General features: G+C 44.4%; 1 protein-coding gene across 1 annotated transcript in view; it reads left to right on the top strand.

Annotated features, from left to right (window-relative positions):
* Window positions 1-12,420: 12,420 nt before the first annotated feature.
* LOC311098934 (translation initiation factor eIF2B subunit gamma-like) overlaps window positions 12,421-27,746 on the top strand; it is a 59,168-nt gene continuing 43,842 nt past the window's right edge. Inside the window, exons 1-3 of the mRNA XM_084139488.1 lie at window positions 12,421-12,740; window positions 13,030-13,191; window positions 19,789-19,946. Of these exons, the coding sequence (XP_083995614.1) occupies window positions 13,044-13,191; window positions 19,789-19,946 (306 nt within the window). The 5' untranslated portion in view covers window positions 12,421-12,740; window positions 13,030-13,043. The remainder of the gene's footprint in view (window positions 12,741-13,029; window positions 13,192-19,788; window positions 19,947-27,746) is intronic.

The following is a 27,746-nucleotide window of genomic DNA, read 5'->3' as shown; positions in this document are numbered from 1 at the left end:
TTTGATTTTGATTGCATATAAAGTAATTGCCTTTCACAATGCAATGCTCACATTACTTTTGATATGATTCTCTTTTTTGTTAAAATACCTTTTACTATTACTTAATCCAACTGCTCTTAATTGATGATCACTTAAACATTTGGTAAACCTTTAGATTTTACATGAAAACTGGTTTGTCTACTACAGATTTTGAAAACTACATAATGAAAGTAGTCTGTAAAGTAGAAACAGTATTATACCGTTTTTTTTTTTCGCTTTGGTGCAGTTTTCACATGGTACATTTTCACAACTCTTAGTACAAAACTCAAAACAGATCATCAAAAAGATCATCACACTGCTTTATTAAAATTACATTGTCCAATCCAGTACTGTGATACCATAATATATGCCATTTACGTAACTGACACTTTTATCTAAAGTAACAACAGTCCACACAATTTGGCATATGACCCCAGTGGGAATCGACCCCACAACTCTGGTGTATGCCAGGTCGCAGTTGTAAACTGGCTTACCTGGTTATATAAAGGTGAAAATAAAAATAAAAAAATGAACTGAGCACATACAGGACCACTACAATACATACGTACAATGCAATACTGTAAAATACAAAACATGAATACAATACAGGTGGAAGATGTATGATTGCCATCCCTGTGAGTGTACCACCCTCCTTCAGGCCATGGATGAGGCATGCAATGATTTCAATCCAGACCTACTGTTTGTCAAGCTTGGATTCGCCATGCCAAAAGGTCGTTCCCCAGATGCACGAACGATATTTACTGCGTTTTCAATGAGAACCTATGGCCAAATGCTCAAGACAGGCTTGATGCAAACTAGTGCCTACTAAACATTATGTTTCTTTCATTTGATTACAATGATCACACCTTTGATCACACATGGATTAGAAATGATGGAAATTTGATGTTCAGTCAATTTTAATGGGTAGTGCAAGTGTGAAAATGTGAAATGTGAAAACAGTGTAATGGACTGTAATTTAAAGTACTGTAGCATACTACATTCAAAGGGCAATTTTGAAACATGTATCTTAAAAATGTTTTTGCTGTTGGATTAACTTGTTGTTAAAATAACTAAATTGAGAAGATATCATTATGTTGTGTTTTGATGATTAAACCAATGTAGTCGTTATATTTCACAGTAAACTTATATTTTGTCTCAATGGTTGTGTGGTGAAATATGTCTACAAACAAAACAAATACACAATGAAAGGTTTTGAATGGAAGACTGGCTACGTAACAAATGTTACCAGTTTGGAGTTTTGTACCAAGAGTTTAGAAAATTCACCACATACAGTGCCGTGCAAAAGTATTCATCCCCCTTGGTGTTTTTCCTATTTTGTTGCATTACAACCTGTAATTTAAATTGATTTTTATTTGGATTTCATGTAATGAACATACACAAAATAGTCAAAATTGGTGAAGTGAAATGAAAAAAATTACTTGTTTCAAAAAATTCTACAAAATAAATAACGGAAAAGTGGTGCATCCATATGTATTCACCCCCGTTGCTATGAAGCCCCTAAATAAGATCTGGTACAACCAATTACCTTCAGAAGTCACATAATTAGTTAAATAAAGTCCACCTGTGTGCTATGTAGCTCAGTTGGTAGAGCATGGCGCTTGCAATGCCAGGGTTGTGGGTTCGTTTCCCATGGTGGGCCAGTATGAAAATGTATGCACTCACTAACTGTAAGTTGCTCTGGATAAGAGTGTCTGCTAAATGACTAAAATGTAAATGTAAATGCTATCTAAGTGTCACATGATCTGTCATATGATCTCAGTATATATACACCTGTTCTGAAAGGCTCCAGAGTCTGCAACACCACTAACCAAGTGGCACCACCAAGCAAACGGCACCATGAAGACCAAGGAGCTCTCCAAACAGGTCAGGGACAAAGTTGTGGAGAAGTACAGATCAGGGTTGGGTTAGAAAAAAAAATCAGAAATTTAAACATCCCACGGAGCACCATTAAATCCATTATAAAAAAATCGAAAGAATATGGCACCACAACAAACCTGCCAAGAGAGGGGGCCGCCCACCAAAACTAATGGACCAGGCAAGGAGGGCATTAATCAGAGAGGCAACAAAGAGACCAAAGAAAACCCTGAAGGAGCTGCAAAGCTCCACAGCGGAGATTGGAGTATCTGTCCATAGGACCACTTTAAGCCGTACACTCCACAGAGCTGGGCTTTACGGAAGAGTGGCCAGAAAAAAGCCATTGCTTAAAGAAAAAAAGAAGCAAACACATTTGGTGTTCGCCAAAAGCCATGTGGGAGACTCCCCAAACATATGGAAGAAGGTACTCTGGTCAGATGAGACTAAAATTGAGCTTTTTGCCCATCAAGGAAAACGCTATGTCTGGCTCAAACCCAACACCTCTCATCACCCCGAGAACACCATCCCCACAGTGAAGCATGGTGGTGGCAGCGTCATGCTGTGGGGATGTTTTTCATCGGCAGGGACTGGGAAACTGGTCAGAATTGAAGGAATGATGGATGGTGCTAAATACAGGGAAATTCTTGAGGGAAACCTATTTCAGTCTTCCAGAGATTTGAGACTGGGACGGAGGTTCACCTTCCAGCAGGACAATGACCCTAAGCATACTGCTAAAGCAACACTCGAGTGGTTTAAGGGGAAACATTTAAATGTCTAGGAATGGCCTAGTCAAAGCCCAGACCTCAATCCAATTGAGAATCTGTGGTATGACTTAAAGATTGCTGTACACTAGCGGAACCCATCCAACTTGAAGGAGCTGGAGCAGTTTTGCCTTGAAGAATGGGCAAAGATCCCAGTGGCTAGATGTACCAAGCTTATAGAGACATACCCCAAGAGACTTGCAGCTGTAATTGCTGCAAAAGGTGGCTCTACAAAGTATTGACTTTGGGGGGGTGAATAGTTATACACGCTCAAGTTTTCAGTTTTTTTGTCTTATTTCTTGTTTGTTTCACAAGAAAAAATATTTTGCATCTTCAAATTTGTAGGCATGTTGTGTAAATCAAATGATACAAACCCCCTCAAAATCAATTTTAATTCCAGGTTGTAAGGCAACAAAATAGGAAAAATGCCAAGGGGGGTGAATACTTTCGCAAGCCACTGTATAGAGCACTACTTTTGACCACAGCCCAAGTACTGCACTATATACAGAATAGGGTGCCAATTGGGACGCGGGTATGAAACCCACTCCCCAAGGCCTTGTCTGTCAGTCAGCATACCAGCGGTGCTGGGAGAATGGGAGATTGTGTCATGTAAACAAAAAAACTAAACGTCCCCAACCAGATGTGACAATCCAAACACTGACATGCCATGTGATTATTGAGAGGAGAGGCTCCAGCCAGGCCTGACATAAACAAGACATCCGTCATGTCATCACAGGGTTTAATACACACACACATTCTAGGATCCCACCATGGGAAGTTTGGTCCGTTCTAAGGATACGTCCCAAATGACACTTTATTCCCTATATTTTGATCAGAGCCCTATGGGCCCTGGTCAAAAGTAGTGCACTAAATAGGGAATAGGGTGCCATTTTGGATGCAGACAAAAGAGAGATGGAACATATGCTGTGTAACAGGAGGACAGTCTGCAACAGTCATGAGTGAGTCCATGTGGATTCTGCCCCTTGGAGGTTGCCTCTGGCTTGGCCTCTGGGGCTGTGTGTGCGTGGGGACACCCAGTGGAGATGTGGCTGCCTGCAGTGTTGGGAGGCTGAGGGGAGAGCGTGTTGGTTAAAGGACCTCACAGACAGACAAACCGAGGCCTGCTGGGCGGACAAAGACAGAGGAGAGGAGACACACACAGAGATCAGAGGGGCAGCATGCTGTTTGCACTCTTGTGGCTTTGCCTCACTGGGCTCCCCCCTAAAACAGGCCCCTCACTGGGCTCCCCCTAAAACAGGCACCAGCAGATTTAGGGTAGTCACCCACACAGCCAGGTCACCCACACGGCCAGGTCACCCACACAGCCAGGTCACCCACATAGCCAGGTCACCCACACAGCCAGGTCACCCACATGGCCAGGCCACCCACACAGCCAGGTCACCCACACAGCCAGGTCACCCACACAGCCAGGTCACCCACACGGCCAGGCCACCCACACAGCCAGGTCACCCACACAGCCAGGTCATCCACACAGCCAGGTCACCCACACAGCCAGGTCACCCACACGGCCAGGTCACCCAGGTCACCCACACAGCCAGGTCACCCACACGGCCAGGTCACCCATACAGCCAGGTCACCCACACAGCCAGGTTACCCACACAGCCAGGTCACCCACACAGCCAGGTCACCCACACGGCCAGGCCACCCACACAGCCAGGTCACCCACACAGCCAGGTCACCCACACAGCCAGGTCACCCACACGGCCAGGTCACCCACACAGCCAGGTCACTCACACGGCCAGGTCACCCACACAGCCAGGTCACCCACACAGCCAGGTCACCCACACAGCCAGATCACCCACACAGCCAGGTCACCCACACGGCCAGGTCACCCATTCAGCCAGGTCACCCACACAGCCAGGTCACCCACACAGCCAGGTCACCCACACGGCCAGCACCACACACACATTTACACATAGAGCACAGATGCTCACACACTCATACCCCTAGAGGATCAACTATAAAGTGTGATGATGTGCTTATGTTTTAGTAACATACTTTAGATATTGCTTTATGAACCACAATTGGTGCCAGAGGAGGGGAATTTCTGTTGGAACGACCAAGGAACAACCTCGTGTTTTTAAACAATTGTAAAATCCACAACATACCTCCCCTTTCCCGGCTCTCCCTCATCCATGTTTGGGTGGGACTTTTACTGTAAATCCAGGCACTACGTAAGGTAGAGTAAACTCCTATCTCTTCTTCTCTCTGCTCCGTTTTATCTCAAGCTAGCCAAACTACAAGCTGCCCAGAGTTATGGGAATCATTAAGCACTAGAAATATGAACAGTGCCAGACATGTGTAAAACAGTCAAAGACTTGACACCATGCACTCACCAGGCACAGCACAGCGCACAGACATGCCAGGCCCTTCCGACAGGGAGTTGCCCACCGTTTATTGCTTTGGCTCATCAAAACCATGCAGCCTAGATATTTCCTGTGTCTGGCACCTGTGTCTTGGACCTTTTTGTGTTGGAGTAAAAGGTGCTTTACATACTGTACGTAAATGTGAAAAGAACGTATACAAGAGGAATGTTTTATGAAGCAGATAATTGAAATTACAGTCATTATAATTACTAACCTCTAGAAAATATGCTACACATCAACTGCTAAAAGGATCAGCTAAAGCAGGGTTCTTCAATTCCGGTCCTGGAGGGCCGAAACACTTCTGTTTTTTATTTCTACCTGGTAGTTAATTGCACTCACCTGGTGTCCCAGTTCTGAATTAGCCCCTGATTAGAAGGAGAGGATGAAAAACAGAGGTGTTTCGGCCCTCCAGGACCGGAATTGAAGAACCCTGAGCTAAAGGATTGTGTCAGAGTTTCACTACTTCACTACAAGAGTTTTCCCTAATTTCTCATAATCCCAAGGTGGAATGTAACAGATAGCAATGTCACCACATTGCCTGACAAACCTATTCAGAGAAATTAAAAAGTTTAAATGTTTACTGAAAGTTTACTGAACGTTTGACATTTACCTAAATCATTATTTGAAGTTTACAGCATGTTTGAAGTTTACTGAAATCAATCCTTGAAGTTTACTGGATGTCAAGTGAGGCATTCTGAGAAGGCAGCCAAAGATTTTCCCAGACTGTCAAAACACCTCACGGTGCTGCAGGGGTGGGCTATAGGGCTGGAGCACATACTGTATGCCTAAATCATATGAATAACTGTGTAAACTCCATGTTACTACTTCTTGGAATGGTGATTGGCTTGTTGTAGGCTCTAGACTTAGAGTATGCAATCGAAAAAGATCATTACAATTTTCTTTACCCTTCATCTCATGGAAATTATGTTCATTATCATTAGCCTAAATGTTTCTTGTAAATACACCCGCCTTTTCTCAAGAAGAAAATAGTTATATAGTTAACCTACATATCACTTGTCACCACTTCTCCCACAATCCTACATCTTTCGGGCAGACGATAAAAGGAGTGTTTTCATACTGTTCAGCTTGTCCTAACAAGAATCTCTCGCTTTGTGCTATGCTATCATGTCTGGAAATCCTGTAAACGACACATGTCCTTTAGCTGCTGCCTGTAGGAGAATCAAATCTGAAATGTGTGGACGCACAGACAGGCTCAGAGAGTATGTTTATCTATGTCATCAGTGGATGACCGTGAATGGGCCTGTTTTTGTTTCCATGGCAGCTAGGGCCCCAACGCTGGCCCTGGAAGTGGTGCAAACACAAACCACACTGAACATGTTGTGTTTCAGTCGCACTGCAACTCAGAGGGAGGCAGAGGTCGGCCCGAGACGCACTCCCTGGGTGGTCTGGCCGGTGAATGTTTATGATCTAAACCAACCTAATCCAACTGGCTTGTTAAAGGGAATCGAGAATGATTTACAAGAGCTGCTACAGCCAGGAATAGGAAATCAGAGGAAATCACGGCAGAGCTTCAAGTCTGTGGCAGCCTTATGGATCAGGCAGGGCCTTCTCTCTATCTCTTTATTCTCATCATGGCCCTGAAACAGTTCTTTACATCAATGCCTTTGATTGCCAAAATGATCAAGCTTTGATTGTCATGATCTAGGGCTCAGTGGATTTGCAATGGGTTATGAAGTTATGAAGTCTTGCACCTGCATTTCCATGGTTTCGCATCTAAGAAATTTCCCACAGAAAGAGGAACAACAAATCTTATTAGCGGCTATGTTTTTTCTTTTTCTTTCTGAAAATACAATGCCATGTGTTGTGTCTGTGCAGAGTTTGAACTTGATCTGTAAAAACCACAACTTTAGTTCTAATACTCCCTCTCAAGTTGCACATTCTAACATAGTATATCTAACAATTGGAAACAAGTTATTAAATCATAAGCTTAAATGTATTGGAATCATTGCCCTCTGACCAGGGTAACTATTAAGAATATAAAAAATACATCTGATATTTTCAAAGCACTAACATTTGTTTCGGAGGTATAGCATAGCCAGAAAATAGTATGGTCTCATAATACCTCTTATAAACGTTAGTTTACCAGTTTCAGACACTTCCTTGGTCTGTACTTTGTGCCATAATACTAAGAGCACATTTTCTGCTACTTACATTATTATGAAATATCAATTGGACCTCACAGTTGCCTCTTTATGTTTTGGGTCCAGAAATGTGGAATGTCATGCTCATGTTGTAAAAAAGGCAAGGGGATAATCTCACAGTGTCAGTGCTATAGGTTGACTTTTATGATAGCCTTAGTTTCAGCCAGAACCCCTTTTTATGACAAGAGTAATGCCACCTGCATGTAGAAAACACCTTGTAAATGGGGTTGATGGGGAGGACCAGGAGACTATAAAGAACCATTTGTAGTAGAAACATGTCATGTGTGCCAAATCTGAATAATTTTTAGTTCATGGCTTTTATTCACTCTCAGATGAATGCATGCTGCCGTATTCTACATCAATTTTTCACCATTTTGAGTTACAGAGCCAGGCCAAGGCTAGCCCCTCACGGGATGATCAGGTCAGATTCTCATTCAATTTCAGGCAAAGACAAACGTTCTACTTGGATGTTATGTGTATTCACCTTATAGCCAGTGGGATAACCACTTAACAATATGTTGTTGTTTTTTTTGTTTTTTTGTGGGGGGTGGGGTAAGGGGGGGTAGAAGGATTACTTTATCCTATCCCAGGTATTCCTTAAAGAGGTGGGGTTTCAAGTGTCTCCGGAAGGTGGTGAGTGACTCCGCTGTCCTGGCGTCTTGAGGGAGCTTGTTCCACCATTGGGGTGCCAGAGCAGCGAAAAGTTTTGACTGGGCTGAGCGGGAACTGTGCTTCCGCAGAGGTAGGGGGGCCAGCAGGCCAGAGGTGGATGAACGCAATGCCCTCGTTTGGGTGTAGGGACTGATGAGAGCCTGAAGGTACGGAGGTGCCGTTCCCCTCACAGCTCCGTAGGCAAGCACCATGGTCTTGTAGCAGATGCGAGCTTCAACTGGAAGCCAGTGGAGTGTGCGGAGGAGCGGGGTGACGTGAGAGAACTTGGGAAGGTTGAACACCAGACGGGCTGCGGCATTCTGGATGAGTTGTAGGGGTTTAATGGCACAGGCAGGGAGCCCAGCCAACAGCGAGTTGCAGTAATCCAGATGGGAGATGACAAGTGCCTGGATTAGGACCTGTGCCGCTTCCTGTGTAAGGCAGGGTCGTACTCTCTGAATGTTGTAGAGCATGAACCTACAGGATCGAGTCACCACCTTGATGTTAGCGGAGAACGACAGGGTGTTGTCCAGGGTCACACCAAGGCTCTTTGAACTCTGGGAGGAGAACACAACGGAGTTGTCAACCGTGATGGCGAGATCATGGAACGGGCAGTCCTTCCCCGGGAGGAAGAGCAGCTCCGTCTTGCCAAGGTTCAACTTGAGGTGGTGATCCGTCATCCACACTGATATGTCTGCCAGACATGCAGAGATGCGATTCGCCACCTGGTTATCAGAAGGGGGAAAGGAGAAGATTAGTTGTGTGTCGTCTGCGTAGCAATGATAGGAGAGGCCATGTGAGGATATGACAGAGCCAAGTGACTTGGTGTATAGCGAGAATAGGAGAGGGCCTAGAACTGAGCCCTGGGGGACACCAGTGGTGAGAGCACGTGGTGCGGAGACAGATTCTCGCCACGCCACTTGGTAGGAGCGACCGGTCAGGTAGGATGCAATCCAAGAGTGAGCTGCGCCGGAGATGCCCAACTCGGAGAGGGTGGAGAGGAGGATCTGATGGTTCACAGTATCAAAGGCAGCAGACAGGTCTAGAAGGACAAGAGCAGAGGAGAGAGAGCTAGCTTTAGCAGTGCGGAGAGCCTCCGTGACACAGAGAAGAGCAGTCTCAGTTGAATGACCAGTCTTGAAACCTGACTGGTTTGGATCAAGAAGGTCATTCTGAGAGAGATAGCAAGAGAGTTGGCTAAAGACGGCACGCTCAAGAGTTTTGGAGAGAAAAGAAAGAAGGGATACTGGTCTGTAGTTGTTGACATCGGAGGGATCGAGTGTAGGTTTTTTGAGAAGGGGTGCAACTCTCGCTCTCTTGAAGACGGAAGGGACATAGCCAGCGGTAAAGGATGAGTTGATGAGCGAGGTGAGGTAAGGGAGAAGGTCACCGGAGATGGTCTGGAGAAGAGAGAAGGGGATAGGGTCAGCGGGCAGGTTGTTGGGCGGCCGGCCATCACAAGTCGCAAGATTTCATCTGGAGAGAGAGGGGAGAAAGAAGTCAAAGCATAGGGTAGGGCAGTGTGAGCAGGACCAGCAGTGTCATTTGACTTAACAAACGAGGATCGGATGTCGTCAACCTTCTTTTCAAAATGGTTGACGAAGTCATCCACAGAGAGGGAGGAGGGGGGAGGGGGATTCAGCAGGGAGGAGAAGGTTGCAAAGAGCTTCCTAGGGTTAGAGGCAGATGCTTGGAATTTAGAGTGGTAGAAAGTGGCTTTAGCAGCAGAAACAGAGAAAGAAAATTTAGAGAGGAGGGAGTGAAAAGATGCCAGGTCTGCAGGGAGTCTAGTTTTCCTCCATTTCCGCTCGGCTGCCCGGAGCCCTGTTCTGTGAGCTCGCAATGAGTCGTCAAGCCACGGAGCAGGAGGGGAGGACCGAGCCGGCCGGGAGGTTAGGGGACATAGAGAGTCAAAGGATGCAGAAAGGGAGGAGAGGAGGGTTGAGGAGGCAGAATCAGGAGATTGGAGGGAGAAGGATTGAGCAGAGGGAAGAGATGATAGGATGGAAGAGGAGAGAGTAGCGGGAGAGAGAGAGCAAAGGTTGTGACGGCACATTACCATCTGAGTAGGGGCAGAGTGAGTAGTGTTGGAGGAGAGCGAGAGAGAAAAGGACACAATGTAGTGGTCGGAGACATGGAGGGGAGTTGCAGTGAGATTAGTAGAAGAACAGCATCTAGTAAAGATGAGGTCAAGCATATTGCCTGCCTTGTGAGTAGGGGGGACGGTGAGAGGGTGAGGTCAAAAGAGGAGAGGAGTGGAAAGAAGGAGGCAGAGAGAAATGAGTCAAAGGTAGACGTAAGGAGGTTAAAGTCACCCAGAACTGTGAGGGGTGAGCCATCCTCAGGAAAGGAACTTATCAAGGCGTCAAGCTCATTGATGAACTCTCCAAGGGAATCTGGAGGCCGATAAATGACAAGGATGTTAAGCTTGAATGGGCTAGTGACTGTGACAGCATGGAATTCAAATGAGGAGATAGACAGATGGGTCAGGGGAAAAATAGATAATGTCCACTTGGGAGAGATGAGGATTCCTGTGCCACCACCCCGCTGACCAGATGCTCTCGGTGTATGCGAGAACACATGGTCAGACGAGGAGAGAGCAGTAGGAGTAGCAGTGTTTTCAGTGGTAATCCATGTTTCCGTCAGCGCCAAGAAGTCGAGGAACTGGAGGGTAGCATAGGCTGAGATGAACTCTGCCTTGTTGGCCACAGAACGGCAGTTCCAGAGGCTGCCGGAGACCTGGAACTCCACGTGGGTCGTGCGTGCAGGGACCACCAGGTTAGAGAGGCAGCAGCCACGTGGTGTGAGGCGTTTGTATAGCCTGTGCGGAGAGGAGAGAACAGGGATAGACAGAGGCATAGTTGACAGGCTACAGAAAATGGCTACAATAATGCAAAGGAGATCGGAATTAAATGAACTAAACATCTGGGAAAGCGAGAGAGCGGGGCCTCCCTCACTTACGTTTCACTGAAACACCGAAATATAACTCTCCCAACTTCCACCTCAGAAACTATAATTAATGTAAACTACAGCGGTTCAATGTTTTCTAGGAACAGACTAACTTAGTTTATTCAGCTAGCTAACTTGGTACATTATTCTTCTGTGAAAAACCGTCCAGGGCACCGAATCACATGACGCTACAGCCAACTAGCATGCCAGCCTCCAACAACACGGTTTAGCACCAATACTCTGCCACAAATCCAATGCAAGTCAATGGTACCAATATAAGCGTTTTCGCGCTTCATGTCCAAATCATCTATAAGTAACTTCATTGAGTTACACAATCAGTTCTTAGATCCTTTGGGTCAGATGATTTGGACATTAAGCGTGAAAATGCTAATATAATGTAGGTGCCATTGACTTGCATTGGAGTTGTGCCACAAATACTCAAAAGTTACCATTTGAAACAGTGGCCAGGTAAACAAAAACAAATAATGGATTGTTGTCATATCTTCTCAATAGACTGCTTACAGGTTAAGGAAACCAATATGTCATTTTATAATTTGGGTGACTATCCCTTTAACCTTTCCCATTTTCTTTTTGATAGGCTACCATGAGGTGATTTCAAGTTAATTTTTAAAGGATGAACTAATGATTTCTGCCTTCCATATCATTAAAATAAAATGTGTGTGTTTAGCCGCTTCTAGAAATGTTAATACTGTACATCTAATATTTGTTTGTGATCATTAAGCGGGATTTCATTGGCAACGTGTCAGTGGTCCAGTTGTGTACCTTTTTATTGAGGAGGTAGACTACTACACTACCTGCCAGTTGGCAAACTCCGCTCCCATCATTAACACATGATTATCTGGGTGGTCTAATTGCTGTTTTTCACCACATTAAAAACATTATTGTGACTAAGCAATACTATGTCAAGGTGACCAGAAGGAGTTTAAAATGTGTTCTCATAGTTGTGCACTGAACATTTACAAAGTTCTCCCTCTTTCCCTTCTCCCTCTCTTCAGAGTGAACTGCAACAGCTTGTCTTGTTATTCCAGTGTTTCCACTACAGGCAGCTACCAACGAAGCTCATCTCCTGTCCAGAGAAAACAAAGCCACGCCACATTCCCAGAGTTTAATTTGCTGTTACATCGGAGGTCTGAGAAATGGGGTTTGGGGTCTGTCTGGAGGAGCTGGGTGGCTGGTAATCTGCACTGGTGGGGGCCTCAGCCCAGCCTGGAAATTGCTGGTGTGAATCCTTAGGAACACTCTCCCTGTAAAGACACATAAAGTAGCTTTCCTTTCCTACATTTTTTAAAATGATAAAATCATTATAATAAACTTCATGAAAACATTTTTAAGCATCAAAGTTTTCAAATTAGCATGTCAACCAAATAGCAAATTATGGCAATAGCCTAGATAAAAAGCTGTGATAAGGATAAAATGTAAAACAGCAGACATATGAAAAAGGCTAATGTTATCTCATTCTCACAGAAAATAAACAACAACATATTGATGATGATGAGGATACTGATAGTGTTGCTTTTGTTGACTGTGTAAATCCTGAATTGTTTCATTCTGACCAATGACTGTAGGAACCAAATATCCGTTTTTAGATGTAGTTTTCTCCCGGACCGATTTCATCAACGGTAGGGAGGTGTCATCATACAAGCTAGCATGGTGCTAGTCAGTTAATCGAACTGTCTCTAATACAATTTTGTTGATCCACAAAAAGTTATTACCACGTATCGGTCAAGGTCTGTACATATTATAATAAGCTCACGAAATTTTTGATCTCGGTTGAGACTGTGGAATCTTTCACGATAGCGAACTCTTTGTTAGCTAACGTTTGTTAGCCAGCTTGCGAACACTAGTGACAGCACAGCGCTGTCATTTGGGTCACGAGTGTGTTGCTGCTGAATAAACCAGTTTACGTTCTCCAAAAGGTAGGTCACATATGTGATTTGCTTCATCTGCTACTGGGAGCCATAAATTGTCAATTGGTATTACTGCTTGCAAGTACTGAATCAGTTTGTTAGCCATTGAACTGTTAGCTAGAAAGGTAACTTTAACTAGCTAGCTGACCGTTTGTGTGGTGTGCTTGGGTCACGTTTTTGGGATAACGCAGGAACTTGCTTACTGTATGCCGTCAGCAAGAGAGCAAGTCTGGTTATCAGTACAGTCATGTTGATGTGGTCATATAAATTGGACCCCTGGTGTGTGTGTGTGTCCCAGGTGTATAACAGAAGATGGAGCTGCAGGCAGTATTGATGGCTGCTGGTGGTGGGTCTCGTATGATGGACCTGACCTACAACACCCCCAAACCTCTGCTACCTGTAGGGAACAAGCCCCTCATCTGGTACCCCCTCAACCTGCTGGAGAGAGTGGGATTTGAAGGTAATATTCTCTATGTTTATGGCTTGATCCAATCAAACCCACTTTGTTGTATTACAGTAGCACTTTTTGTCATGGTCAAATTAAATCCCAGAATCATGGTGTTTGATACTAGAACTACCAAGTAGACTCCCTCTGGTAGATGCTTCCTGTTTTCAGAATAAGAGGTGTGTGTGTGTGTGTGTGTGTGTGTGTGTGTGTGTGTGTTTGTGTGGGGTGGGGTGGGGTGGGGTGGGGGGGCAGTATCAGTAGTGTGCAAACACTGTAGAAGGTTCCAGTCTTACTGCTTCAGACACCTCTTACAGGCTGTAATGACACTTTCAAGGTAACACAAAGCAGCTAAATACTTCAACAATGTAAAAGATATTCACATTTATGTATGACCTGAATGCAACAGTTCTAAATTGAAGAGTGAAGATACCACTTCTCCATGTTATTTAAGACTGTATGGATAACACGGCCAGTGCCATCTCACCTCATCCCACATGACAGAGCAGGCCAGCAACTCTACTGTTCTGTGCTGTACTCTACAGTGTGCCCCAATAACATCCCCACCCACACCATATTCCAGGGTTCCCCAACTGAATTTGGCCCATGGGTGGTTTTATTTGGCCCCCCAAGTTTTCTGAGCTAGAAAGAAACTGATTTTATTTTTGGAACTCTGTTCCCAAGTATTCCCACGCATAATAGAGAGACACATGCGATCGTATACAAATGTGAGCAAGGTTTGAAATTATTATGTTTTAGTCAAATATTATAACTGTTTGGGCTTGTTGCTGTCAATTTGCAGTCTACAAATGATTTGCAGTCTACTGTGTACTGTACTGAACTCTACTCCACTCTATTCTACTCTACTGTACAGTACAGGACGGTACTATATTTGAACTATACTATTTTTCTTTACTGTATTTTTGTATTTGCATTTATTATGGATCCCCACAGCGGGGACTGGGGCGGCAGGTAGCTTAGTGGTTAAGAGCGTTGTGCCAGTAACCGAAAGGTCGCTGGTTCTAATCCCCGAGCCGACTAGGTGAAAAATCTGTCTGTGCCCTTGAGCAAGGCACTTAACCCTAATTGCTCCTGTAAGTCGCTCTGGATAAGAGCGTCTGCTAAATGACGTAAAATGTAAATGTTCCGGCCCCCCGACCACCCACTCAATAAAAATCATTACGTGGCTAAATCTAGTTGATGATCCTTCCCATATTTGTTGATGCATGAACCAACGGCACAATAAAGGTCACTTAGGAGTACTGCTCTAGGGCTGACAGTGGCAGAGCCATTATTTAAGGACGTATACCACATTTACAACACCTTGGTCTCCTACTCCTATGTGCGTTACTTAGTATTTGTTTCAGAACATAAGGCGTTGGCTTATAGCCTAGCTAACATGTTTTTTGGAATACATGAGTCTAGCTAAGAAACTTGCAGTTAAGACAAAGTGAATGCATGGGTAGACCTATTTACAGTGTTTATAGGTCCCGGCAGTGGAGTCAGTTTGCTGCCAGGCCTCTACGTAGCTCAGACAGTCAGGCTGCATTTGGGTAATGATAAGTCAGAGGTAATTATTGGGGGATAAATGACTAAGATTGTTATAGAGAGCACTATTTTCCCCTCTAATGATATGGCCCAGGGCTTGATATATGACTCCTCTCTAGTTGTAATAGCCATCCACTGTGGTCTGGGAAAGCTGTTCTTGGCCTCCTCTGTGCTTCAGTAAAGTGCACATGAGGGCCCTCCACTAGAGTGTCAGTATTCTGGAAGGTGTGTTGTGTCTGGTTAGGAGTGAGTGGATTTTGGAGGATTTTTTGATGATTTCTTGTCGAGTTCCTCATTGTCGTTAGTGTTGAAGTAGCCTAAGGTCATTTCCATGTAAAAGGACCCATGAGCACCAACATGTGAAGTTCATAGGAGAATGTCAAATTGGGTGACAGATGAAAGCTAAGAGTGAATGTTTTTGAGAAATTAAGTCATATGTACATTTTCAACCATTTTCCACCCAAAATATTTGCAATAAGCAAAGGCTTTGATTTCTTGTCAAACGGATGGAAAATAGATAGAAAACATCAACCATAAAAACTCTTAGAAGGTATTTGAATACATGAAAACACTAATGTTGAAGTAAAGACCTCTCCCAACTAATATCAACACTTATATTTAGTTTAGGATAATTTCTCTGCCTTCTGTACGTTTAAGAAACATTGCCTTGTGCTTTGAAATTCCGTTACCAAAAAAACACATCTTTAAGATATTTTCTAATTTCTCTCCCTCATGAGGAGGGAGGATAATGACATTTCACAGAAGTAACAAGTAAAGGTAGACCTATCAATTAGTTATAGTGTTTTTACTGATATCAATTTTGTTTATGAATTATTAAGTGATTTAAACTCGAAATTCTGTTACCAAATCGGTAACATAATTTCTGAAAATGGGTAACAGAATTTCTGTAATTGAATTGGCTACAATGGGAAATCATGGCAAACCACAGTTGTCACCTGCTACTGTCCTCCCTTCCACTGGCATACTGTTATGTTCAGCTGATAACTGTTTTCTTTCTCTTTCTGTTGTCTGGTGGTCATAGCAAGAGTGTTAAATGTCTGGACAATCCCCCCCCCCCCCCCCCCTCTCTCTCTCTCTCTCTCTCTACTCTCCCTCTCCAATTAATGTCACCTCTTTCCATTTACTGTAACCAGCATCCTCACGCACTGAACACCGACCGACACCAGATGTCCATAGACATTGAAAAGCAGTTGAAATTTGGTCAGTCCGCCCTGGTCTTGATTTCAACGTCCACAGATGTTGTTTTTTGGTCCGGTCTGGACCAGCCTTGATTTCAACGTCTACATACGTCTGGACCGGCCTTCATTTGGCCCAAACATAGACGTCCATGATTGGTTCAGATTTGGTCCGGTGGACCGGACCGGACCAAATCTGAACCAATCATAGATGTCTATGTTTCACAAGTTTGGACAGTACAGTACACTAGAGTACAGTAGAGTACAGAACAGACTATGGGAGGCGCACAGTACTACATAGAGCCATGACTACATGGAACTATATTCCACATCAGGTAACTGATGCAAGCAGTAGAATCAGATTAAAAAAACAGATTAAAATACACCTTATGGAACAGCGGGGACTGTGAAGCAACACAAACATAGGCACAGACACATGCATACACACACATGATAACATACGCTCTATACACACACGTACACATAGATTTGTTGTAGATATGTGGTAGTAGGGGCCTGAGGGCACACACTTAGTGCTGTGAAATCTGTTATTCAATTATTATAATGTAAAAAAAAAAAAACGGCGCTTGTAACGCCAAGGTAGTGGGTTCGATCCCCGGGACCACCCACACACAAAAATGTATGCACGCATGACTGTAAGTCGCTTTGGATAAAAGCGTCTGCTAAATGGCATATTATTATTATTATTATTTATTATTATTATACAGGAGTTTATATTATATTTACGGTTGGTGATGGGACACACAAAAAACGGTTGGTGATGGGGTTTACAGTGCCTTCAAAAAGTATTCATATCCCTTCACTTATTCTACATTTTGTTGAGTTACAGCCTGAATTATAAATATGTTTTTCTCAACCATCGACACACAATACCCCATAATGACAGTGAAATGTTTTTATACATTTTTGCTGATTTATTGAAAATAATATGTCAATTTACATAAGTATTCACACCCCTGAGTCAGTACTTTGTAGAAGCACCTTTGGCAGCGATTACAGCTGTGAGTCTTCCTGGGTAAGTCTCTAAGCACTTTACACACCTGGATTGTGCAACATTTGCCCATTATTCTTTAAAGAATTCTTCAAGCGCTGTCAAATTGGTTGTTGATTATTGCTAGACAACCATTTTGAGGTCTTGCCATATATTTTCAAGTAGATTTAAGTCATAACTGTAACTTGGCCACTCATGAACATTCACTGTCTTCTTGGTATGCAACTCCAGTGTAGATTTGGCCTTGTGTTTTAAGTTATTGTCCTGCTGAAAGGTGAATTCATCTCCCAGTGTCTGGTGGAAAGCAGATTGAACCAGGTTTTCCTCTTGGATTTTGCCTGTGCTTAGCTCTATTCCTTTTATTTGTTATCCTGAAAAACTCCCCAGTCTTTAACAATTACAAGCATAACCATAACATGAAGCAGCCACCACTATGCTTGAAAATATGGAGCAGGGTACTCAGTAATGTGTTGTATTGGATTTGACCTAACCATAACACTTTGTATTCAGGACAAAATGTGAATTGCTTTGACACATTTTTGCAGTATTACTTTAGTGTCTTGTTGCAAACACGATGCATGTTTTGGAACATTTTTATTCTGTACAGGCTTCCTTCTTTTCACTCTGTCAATTAGGATACTATTGTGGAGTAACTACAATGTTGTTGATCCATCATCAGTTTTCAATCACAGCCATTTAGCTCTGTAACTGTTTTAAAGTTACCATTATTGCAACTTATTATGTGACTTGTTAAGCACATTTTTACTCCTGAACTTAAGGTTTGCCATAACAAAGGGGTTGAATACTTATTGACTCAAGACATTTCACATTTCAAATTTTCTTAGAAAAATATAATTCCACTTTGACATTCAGCAGAAATGTGTGTAAGCCAGTGACAAAAAAATCTAAATGTAATACATTTTAAATTCAGGCTGTAACACAACAAAATGTGGAAAAAGTCAAGGGTGTGAATACTTTCAGAAGGCACTGTAGATAATTTGGATAGGAAGCACGAAAATGCATACTATCCCACCTGGAATACTTAGTCTAGTCAGAGCCCTCCCAGTCCCTATAGTAACTTCATGTGTGGCAGTATTTACTGTGAGCAGCCAACTAGCAAAGCCCTGCAATTAGCTTTTACAAGGCTAAATACAGCAACAGTAAGCAAACTACTTTGGAAGAAACATTTATGCAGTCAAGACAATGTTTTCGATGTGTTCAAAGACGCACAGATTCCATTTTAAGTGTTTTGAATGATTTAATGCATACAGTGCATTCGGAAAGTATTCAGACCTCTTGACTTTTTCCACATTTTGTTACGTTACAGCCTTATTCTAAAATTGATTACATTGTCCCCCTCCCCTCCCCTCATCAATCTACACACAATACCCCATAATGACAAAGCAAAAACAGGTAATTCTTTGCACATTTATAAAAAATAAAAACTGAAAATATATTTACATACACTACCGTTCAATAGTTTGGGGTCACTTAGAAATTAGTTTGAGAAACAGACACCTCACAGGTCCTCAACTGGCAGCTTCATTAAATAGTACCCACAAAACACCAGTCTCAACGTCAACAGTGAAGAGGCGACTCCGGGATGCTGACCTTCTAGGCAGAGTTCAGGCTCTGGCTGGTCCGCTCAAGGACATTAAGAGACTTGTCCCAAAGCCACTCCTGCGTTGTCTTGGCTGTGTGCTTAGGGTTGTTGTCATATTGGAAGATTAACCTTCGCCCCAATCTGAGGTCCTGAGCGCTCTGTAGCAGGTTTTCATCAAGGATCTCTCTGTACTTTGCTCCGTTCGTCTTTGCCTCAATCCCGACTAGTCTCCCAGTCCCTGCCACTGAAAAACATCCCCACAGTGTGATGCTGCCACCACCATGCTTCACCATAGGGATGGTGCCAGGTTTCCTCCAAACATGATGCTTGGCATTCAGGCCAAAGAGTTCAATCTTGGTTTCATCAGACCAGAGAATCTTGTTTCTCATGGTCTGAGAATCTTTAGGTGCCTTTTGGCAAACTCCAAGCGGGCTCTCATGTGCCTTTTACTGAGAAGTGGCTTCCGTCTGGCCACTCTACCATAAAGGCCTGATTGGTGGAGTGCTGGAGAGATGGTTGTCCTTCTGGAATGTTCTCCCATCTCCACAGAGGAACTCTAGAGCTCTCTCAGAGTGACCATCAGTTCTTGGTCACCTCCCGGACCAAGGCCCTTCTCCCCCAATTGCTCAGTTTGGCTGGGCGGCCAGCTCTAGGAAGAGTATTGGTGGTTCCAAATGGAGGCCATTGTGTTCTTGGGGACCTTCAGTGCTGCAGACATTTTTTGGTACCCTTCTCCAGATCTGTGCCTCGACACAATCCTGTCTCGGAGCTCTACGGACAATTCCTTTGACCTCATGGCTTGGTTTTTGCTCTGACATGCAATGTCAACTGAGACCTTATATAGGCAGGTGTGTGCCTTTCGAAATCATGTCCAATCAATTGAATTTACCACAAGTGTACTCCAATCAAGTTGTAGAAACAGCTCAAGGACAATCAATGGAAACAGGATGCACCTGAGCTAAGTTTCGAGTCTCATAGCGAAGGGTCTGAATACTTATAATACATTTGCAAACATTTCTAAAAACCTGTCTTCGCTTTGTCATTATGGCATATTGTGTGTAGATTGCTGAGAAAAATAAAATATTTAATCAATTTTAGAATAAGGCTGTAACGTAAAAACAAAATGTGGAAAAAGTCAAGTGGTCTGAATACTTTCCAAGATTCTGCCAGTAAGTAAGTAGTATATTCTGCTACCTGTCACATAGGAGTGACTGGGTTTAGTATTCCTAAATGTCTTTGTTTGTCCTCTATAGAGGTAATTGTGATCACAACCAAAGAGGTGCAGAAGATGATCAGCACAGACCCCAAGATGAAGCTGGATGTGAAGATGAAGTTAGACATAGTGTGTATCCAGGAGGATGCTGACATGGGCACCGCAGACGCCCTCAGACACATCCAGCAGAAAATCAAGGTGGGTCACAGACTCAGACAGTTGATCTCAGAATTTGCATCTCAAATGGCACCCTATTCCCTACATAGTGCACTCCTTTTGACAAGGGCCCATAAGGAGGATAAGGTGCCAATAGGGCCACATATATAGACAGTTGATCTCATAGCCAGATTGGCTGCTCTCTGCCCACGCATTGGCTGGATCTAATGTTGATGCTCCTGGGGGATAAATCCTAACCTTGAGTTATGGGTGTATTACTAGGAAGTTGACACAAGTCATGCAATGAAGTCAATGGGAGATTTGCACACAAAAAAATGTGGCGTTGAATAATCGGATTTCAGGTTGAAATTCGACTTTTAGCAGTAAATACTGTTAAGTGTATCATTACTATTGTAAACTTGAGATTTTAATGTTTTTAGTGTCATTTTGAATATGGTTTATGTATCAATATACTGTACAAGCATATCAATACAGACCACATTAGTGTACTGTATGTCCAACAGTCCAAGTCAACACGGTCTCATAGGAGAGCACCTCGTTGATAAGGTGGAATCAGTGATTAATTGCTTTGGTATTTGGGGGGCACAGAGTCAGCTTTAGGCTGAAAATGGCTGATAATTTGAAAGAAGGAAATTGAGAAAATGCCTGGACAAATGTTCTCACAGAGTGTCAGTGTTTGTACTAGGCCGTGTGGGGAGGGCTGGAGGTAGTGAAGGTGGTTCAGCCAGTGAAGGAGCGAGGGTACTACTAGCCCCAGAATGAGCCTATAGAAGACAGGTGCCCCATGTTTCACCTGGACACAGTATGGAAAGGTCAGCGAGGCTATTGAAGCAGGAGATCCTGTGTGCCTCTGGGTGACCACTGAGCCGTGCGTTCCTGGCCCCGGCTAAGCGAAGGGCCTCATTTCACCTGCTGCAAACCTGCCTCCCCCACTCCCTCCCTACAGCCGTTCCCCTCTCTCCCCCTCCCCTTGCTGCTCTTCAAACAGATGATGTCAGAAGCAGCCCGCTGCTGTCCAACGCACGGAGCGGATCTCTGAAACCCACCCTGGTCTGTAGTATTCTGGAGCCGGGACTTGGAGACATGTTGGGGGATCTGGGATCACTGGGGTCCAGAGGGGAGGGATATGGACTGTTGCCTATCTTTCTATATTTGGTATTTTTTGTTGTTGTTGTTGTCCAAATTAGATCATATTCAATGATTTTTGTTATGGTTTTATACACATTGATTTATTCTAGTAAGGAGTAAGTAAACCAGAGATGTTGTACTGTAACTGTATAAAGTATTAAGACAAGTTCAGACTTAAGAGTGATCGTGTGGCTCATCATAAGCCCCTATTCAGACTCTCTGTTTGCATTAAACTTACAGTAAAGCCACATTACAAAAACACAGACATATCCGTTGACTGTCTGGGGGCAAACAGAACCAAGCCGACTCAGCTGGCCTCCAGGGAGAGAAGGGGACTGGCTCCAGCATGCTCCTTCCCTCCCAGTGCCTCCACATGCCTTTATTCCTAATCCAGCACAGTCACGTAGATTAAAGGCATTGCATTGCATAGTCCCCCAGCACACAAACAGACACTGAGGTGATGAGAGAAGAAACCCAAATCCCCGCATAGGAATCACTGTTGTCTCTCCCCTCCCAGACCTTCCCATCAACACGAACACACTGCACCTGGAGAATGATGGGTGTATCTGACTAAATACTGTAAATTCCATCTGCCTAAAGTCACCTATTGAAAAAAGATGAATGTACAAGGACTATGTGTTCAGTGCAGTGATAAAGCATTAAGCCACATTGACGTTTGCCTGTGATTTGGGCAGTATGTATGACACAGAGCAGGCTTTTCATGTGAGTGGGGACACAGGAGACATGGTTGAATGAGAGCAGGAGGTCAGGAGTTCTTGCTATTCCCTCCCATGTGCGCACGCACACACACACACACACACACACACAGCTTTTGGTAGAGCTCCCCCCTCTGTCATAAGTGCATACAATAAAAGAGACTATACTTGAATAAGGCTAAAACAAGTTTGAACCAGTCAATCTTTTTCTGATATTTCATTTTTGGGCATGTGTTGGTGATGAGGTATGGATAAGAAAGATTATGAACTAATTCTATTGTAATGCAATTTTAAATATTGTTGGATATTATTAGCGTTATCTACAGTACAAAATGCATATTGAAAAAAGCATCCCTCCGCATTATTGTTCATGCACACATAACCCAAACTGTTAAATCGAGATCAGTTGTCACTGGAATGTCTCAACTGTAAATGCAAGTTGAGAGTGCTCAGCAGAGATTTTGCCTAACTGCTGAAACCAGAGGTGTCTGGCTGATTGCTCAGTCCGCTCAATGAGCATGCGTGCGTGTTGTGTGTGCGTGCTCCGTGTGTGTATGTGCACAATGTGTGTGTTTGTGCGTGCCGTGTGTGTGTCCGTCTGTGGACTGTGTAGAGACAGCAGGAATAGCGTGCAGGCCCTCCTGTCAGATAGATAGAGAGAGAGAGCACACCCTCTCTCCTCTCTCCAGTGCTGCATGCAGGGTGGTCTCACCTGGCTGAGAGGGGAGGGAGCCTGGGAGGGGGGAACAGGGACTTGGGGCAGCCGGGCAGAACCAGGCAGGGGAGGCAGGCAGGCAGTGTGGGTGGCCCTGACCTAACCACCAGAGATCAGGCCTGCTGAAAGGCCACAAACCCTGTCAGATAATCCTCCAGCTGACACCATTCCAGTGTCACATTTTGCGTCCCAAATGGCACCCTACTCACTATCTAGTGCACTACTGTTGACCAGGGCTCGTAGGGCTCAGTTCAAAGTAGTGCACTATATAGGGAATAGGGTGCCATTTGGAACATACCCACAGAGTTGCCTACTGACTGTCTGACAACCCTCAGTCCGCCTCCGACCCACCAACCGACTGCCCGACCGGACAGCGTGTGAGGTGACAGACAGACCCGTCCCTCTTGACCAGCAGCAACAAAGGGCTTTTTGCCACTTTTGGTGGTTGGTTAACTTGGGACTCAGAAATAGAAATGAGTGCTATGTGTTTAACCATTAGGAGCTGCCTAGCAAATCGGTTTACTCTGATGTTGTGACTTCAGCTAATGGGGGATTATCCCAGCTGTTGACAGTATACAACATTGTACAGCCAGATGTACTTGCCCGTGTATTAGATGCATATGTAGTTATGTGACCTGACCTGAATATAATAAGTGTAGCCTATTTCTATGTTCATTGTGGTAATATAACTGATGCCTCAAAGGGACACTCAATGGGATATATTTCAAGCAAATGTTTACTTTTGTCACGATTTACTGTGAAAAGTATTTCATAGCTTCAAAATCTTTCTTGACAATATACAGTACCAGTCAAAAGATTGGACACATCTACTTCCTCCAGGGTTTTTCTTAATTGTTACTATTTTCTACATTGTAGAATAATAGTGAAGACATCAAAACTATGAAATAACACACATGGAATCATGTAGTAACAAAAAGTTACTACAAAATGTTAAACAAATCAAAATATATTTTATATTTGAGATTCTTCAAAGTAGACACCCTTTGCCTTGATGACAGCTTTGTACACTCTTGGCATTCTCTCAACCAGCTTCATGAGGTAGTCACCTGGAATGCATTTCAATTAACAGGTGTGCCTTGTTAATTTGTGAAATGTATTTCCTTCTTAATGCGTTTGAGCCAATCAGTTGTGTTGTGACAAGATAGGGTTGGTATACAGAAGATAGCCCTATTTGGTCAAAGACCAGGTCCATATTATGGCAAGAACAGCTCAAATAAGCAAAGAGAAACGACAGTTCATCATTACTTTAAGACATGAAGGTCAGTCAATCCGGAAAATGTTAAGAACTTTGAACGTTTCTTCAAGTGCAGTTGCAAAAACCATCAAGCGCTATGATGAAACTGGCTCTCATGAGGACCGCCACAGGAAAGGAAGACCCAGAGTTACCTCTGCTGCAGAGGATAAGTTCATTAGAGTTACCAGCCTCAGAAAATGAAGCCCAAATAAATGCATCACAGAGTTCAAGTAACAGACACATCTCAACATCAGCTGTTCAGAGGAGACTGTGGGAATTTCTGCAAAGAAATCACTACTAAAGGACACCAATAAGAAGAAGAGACTTGCTTGGGCCAAGAAACACAAGCAATGGACATAAGACCGGTGGAAATCTGTCCTTTGGTCTGATGAGTCCAAATTTGAGATTTTGGGTTCCAACCGCCGTGTCTTTGTGAGACGCAGAGTAGGTGAACGGATGATCTTCGCATGTGTGGTTCACACCGTGAAGCATGGAGGTGTGATGGTGTGGGGGTGCTTTGCTGGTGACACTGTCAGTGATTTATTTAGAATTCAAGGCACACTTAACCAGTATGGCTATCACAGCATTCTACAGCGATACGCCATCCCATCTGGTTTGCGCTTAGTGGGACTATCATTTGTTTTTCAACAGGACAATGACCCAACACACCTCCAGGCTGTGTATAGGCTATTTGACCAAGAAGGAGAGTGATGGAGTGCTGCATCAGATGACCTGGCATCCACAATTACCCGACCTCAACCCAATTGAGATGGTTTGGGATGAGTTGGACCGCAAAGTGATGGAAAAGCAGCCAAGAAGTGCTCAGCATATGTGGGAACTCCTTCAAGACTGTTGGAAAAGCATTCCAGGTAAAGCTGATTGAGAGAATGCCATGAGTGTGCAAAGCTGTCATCAAGGCAAAGGGTGGCTACTTTGAAGAATCTCAAATATAATATATATTTTGATTTGTTTAACACTTTTTTGGTTACTACCTGATTCCGTATGTGTTATTTCATAGTTTTGACATCTTCACTATTATTCTACAGTGTAGAAAATAGTAAAAATAAAGAAAAACCCTTGAATGAGTAGGTGTGTCCAAACTTTTGACTGGTACTGTATGTTGAAACCAAACCCCCACCCCCACAAATGTCTGTTCTAACTTTTAAAACCGGTCTGAAAACCATCGTTTTGGGATTAGCAATAGGAGAAGATGCTCCGGTAGTCTCTCTACAGTCTCCAGTAGCACAGAGACAGACAGTGGGGTTTGGGGCCCATGGCTCTGGCCTGGTTGTTATCTGTTGACCATGTGTGCTGTGGACTGTGGAGCGGAGCAGAGCCTGACTGCTGAGCTGCATGCCCCGTGTGCAGAACGTCACGGCAGGGCCTCTCCCCAGACCTCCCCAATGAGGCATGCAGCCTTTATAGAGCCAGGCATGCTTTAACAGGCCTCACTCCTCACTTGCCTTCCCTGTTTATTTATCCACAGGCCCAAGATGGCCAGAGCAGATGGGAACCAGACATCTCAAACAGAAACAATGGCAAATGCAGCAATGGATTTATTGCTGGATTCCCCTGTGCCCCTTGCTACACTACGCTAGGCTGCCTGGGAGTTAGGAGAGCACAATGTTTATCAAGGAGGTTCACCCTCCTTATCCGCTCCTTCTCTCTCTCTCCACTCTCTCTTTCTCTCCACTCTCTCTCTTCACCTCTCTCTCTCCACTTTGCCCCCCCCCAGCACCACCACCCCTCTTATGAACCCATTTTTGTTGTGACTGTCGTTAAGAAAAACATGGCCAAACTTTTCATGCGCTAAGGACTTTTTATGGAGCATCATTGGCTCATATGTTCATGCATATATGCACATCGTTTGAGATGAATGTCACAACTGCGAGGAAGCTCGGGTGTTTTAAGCATAACGTAAAGCTGGACGGAATAAAGTGTAATTCAAGGCTGGAGTGCGTGATAACTTATTGAGCATTGCCTAGGGACATCTAAATGTCTGTTCAATTTCATTTGAAGGGTGTTCCTCCTATTAGGCAGAATAATGTCACAGACTCTGATGTGAAAGGGTCCTGGGCATGCTTTAGAAACAGTTTAAGAGGATATTGTCAAATCAAATCAAATTTTATTTGCCACATGCGCCGAATACAACAGGTGTAGACATTACAGTGAAATGCTTACTTACAAGCCCTTAACCAACAATGCATTTTTTTTAAAAGTGTTAAGTAAAAAAAATAAGAGCAAATAACTAAAGAGAGCAGTAAAATAAAATAACAGTAGGGAGGCTATATACAGGTGGGTACCGGTGCAGGGTCAATGTGCGGGGGCACCGGCTAGTCGAGGTAATTTAGGTAATATGTACATGTGGGTAGAGTTAAAGTGACTATGCATAAATAATAAACAGAGTAGCAGCAGCGTAAAAGAGGGGGGTGGGGGTGGGGGGGCAGTGCAAATAGTCCGGGTAGCAATGATTAGCTGTTCAGGAGTCTTATGGCTTGGGGGTAGAAGCTGTTGAGAAGTCTTTTGGACCTAGACTTGGCGCTCCGGTACCGCTTGCCGTGCGGTAGCAGAGAGAACAGTCTATGACTAGGGTGACTGGAGTCTTTGACAATTTTGAGGGCCTTCCTCTGACACCGCCTGGTATTGAGGTCCTGGATGGCAGGAAGCTTGGCCCCAGTGATGTACTGGGCCGTACGCACTACCCTCTGTAGTGCCTTGCGGTCGGAGGCCGAGCAGTTGCCATACCAGGTGGTGATGCAACCAGTAAGGATGCTCTCGATGGTGCAGCTGTATAACTTTTTGAGGATCTGAGGACCCATGCCAAATCTTTTCAGTCTCCTGAGGGGGAATAGGCTTTGTCGTGTCCTCTTCACGACTGTCTTGGTGTGTTTGGACCATGGTAGTTCGTTGGTGATGTGCACACTAAGGAACTTGAAGCTCTCAACCTGTTCCACTACAGCCCCGTCGATGAGAATGGGGGTGTGCTCAGTCCTCTTTTTTTTCCAGTAGTCCACAATCATCTCCTTTGTCTTGATCACGATGAGGGAGAGGTTGTTATCCTGGCACCACACAGCCAGGTCTCGGACCTCCTCCCTATAGGCTGTCTCATCGTTGTCGGTGATCAGGCCTACCACTGTTGTGTCGTCAGCAAACTTAATGATGGTGTTGGAGTCGTGCCTGGCCATGCAGTCATAGGTGAACAGGGAGTACAGGAGGGGACTGAGCACACACTCCTGAGGGGCCCCCGTGTTGAGGATCAGCGTGGCAGATGTGTTGTTACCTACCCTTACAACCTGGGGGCGGCCCGTCAGGAAGTCCAGGAGGGAGGTGTTTAGTCCCAGGATCCTTAGCTTAGTGATGAGCTTTGAGGGCACTATGGTGTTGAACGCTGAGCTGTAGTCAATGAACAGCATTCTCACGTAGGTGTTCCTCTTGTCCAGGTGGGAAAGGGCAGTGTGGAGTGCAATAGAGATTGCATCATCTGTGGATCTGTTGGGGCGGTATGCAAATTGGAGTGGGTCTAGGGTTTCTGGGATGATGGTGTTGATGTGAGCCATGACCAGCCTCTATCGCACTCCACACTGCCCTTTCCCACCTGGACAAGAGGAACACCTACGTGAGAATGCTATTCATTGACTACAGCTCAGCATTCAACACCATAGTGCCCTCTAAGCTCATCACTAAGCTAAGGATCCTGGGACTAAACACCTCCCTCTGCAACTGGATCCTGGACTTCCTGACGGGCCGCCCCCAGGTGGTAAGGGTAGGTAACAACACATCTGCCACACTGATCCTCAACACGGGGGCCCCTCAGGGGTGCGTGCTCAGTCCCCTCCTGTACTCTCTGTTCACCCATGACTGCATGGCCAGGCACGACTCCAACACCATCATTAAGTTTGCCGACGACACAACAGTGGTAGGCCTGATCACCGACAACGATGAGACAGCCTATAGGGAGGAGGTCAGAGATCTGGCCGTGTGGTGCCAGGACAACAACCTCTCCCTCA

This window comes from Coregonus lavaretus (assembly GCF_964263955.1).
Source record: "Coregonus lavaretus genome assembly, chromosome: 23".
In the NCBI taxonomy this organism is placed as follows: Eukaryota; Metazoa; Chordata; class Actinopteri; order Salmoniformes; family Salmonidae; genus Coregonus; species Coregonus lavaretus.
This window is presented reverse-complemented; position numbering and strand designations above follow the sequence as displayed.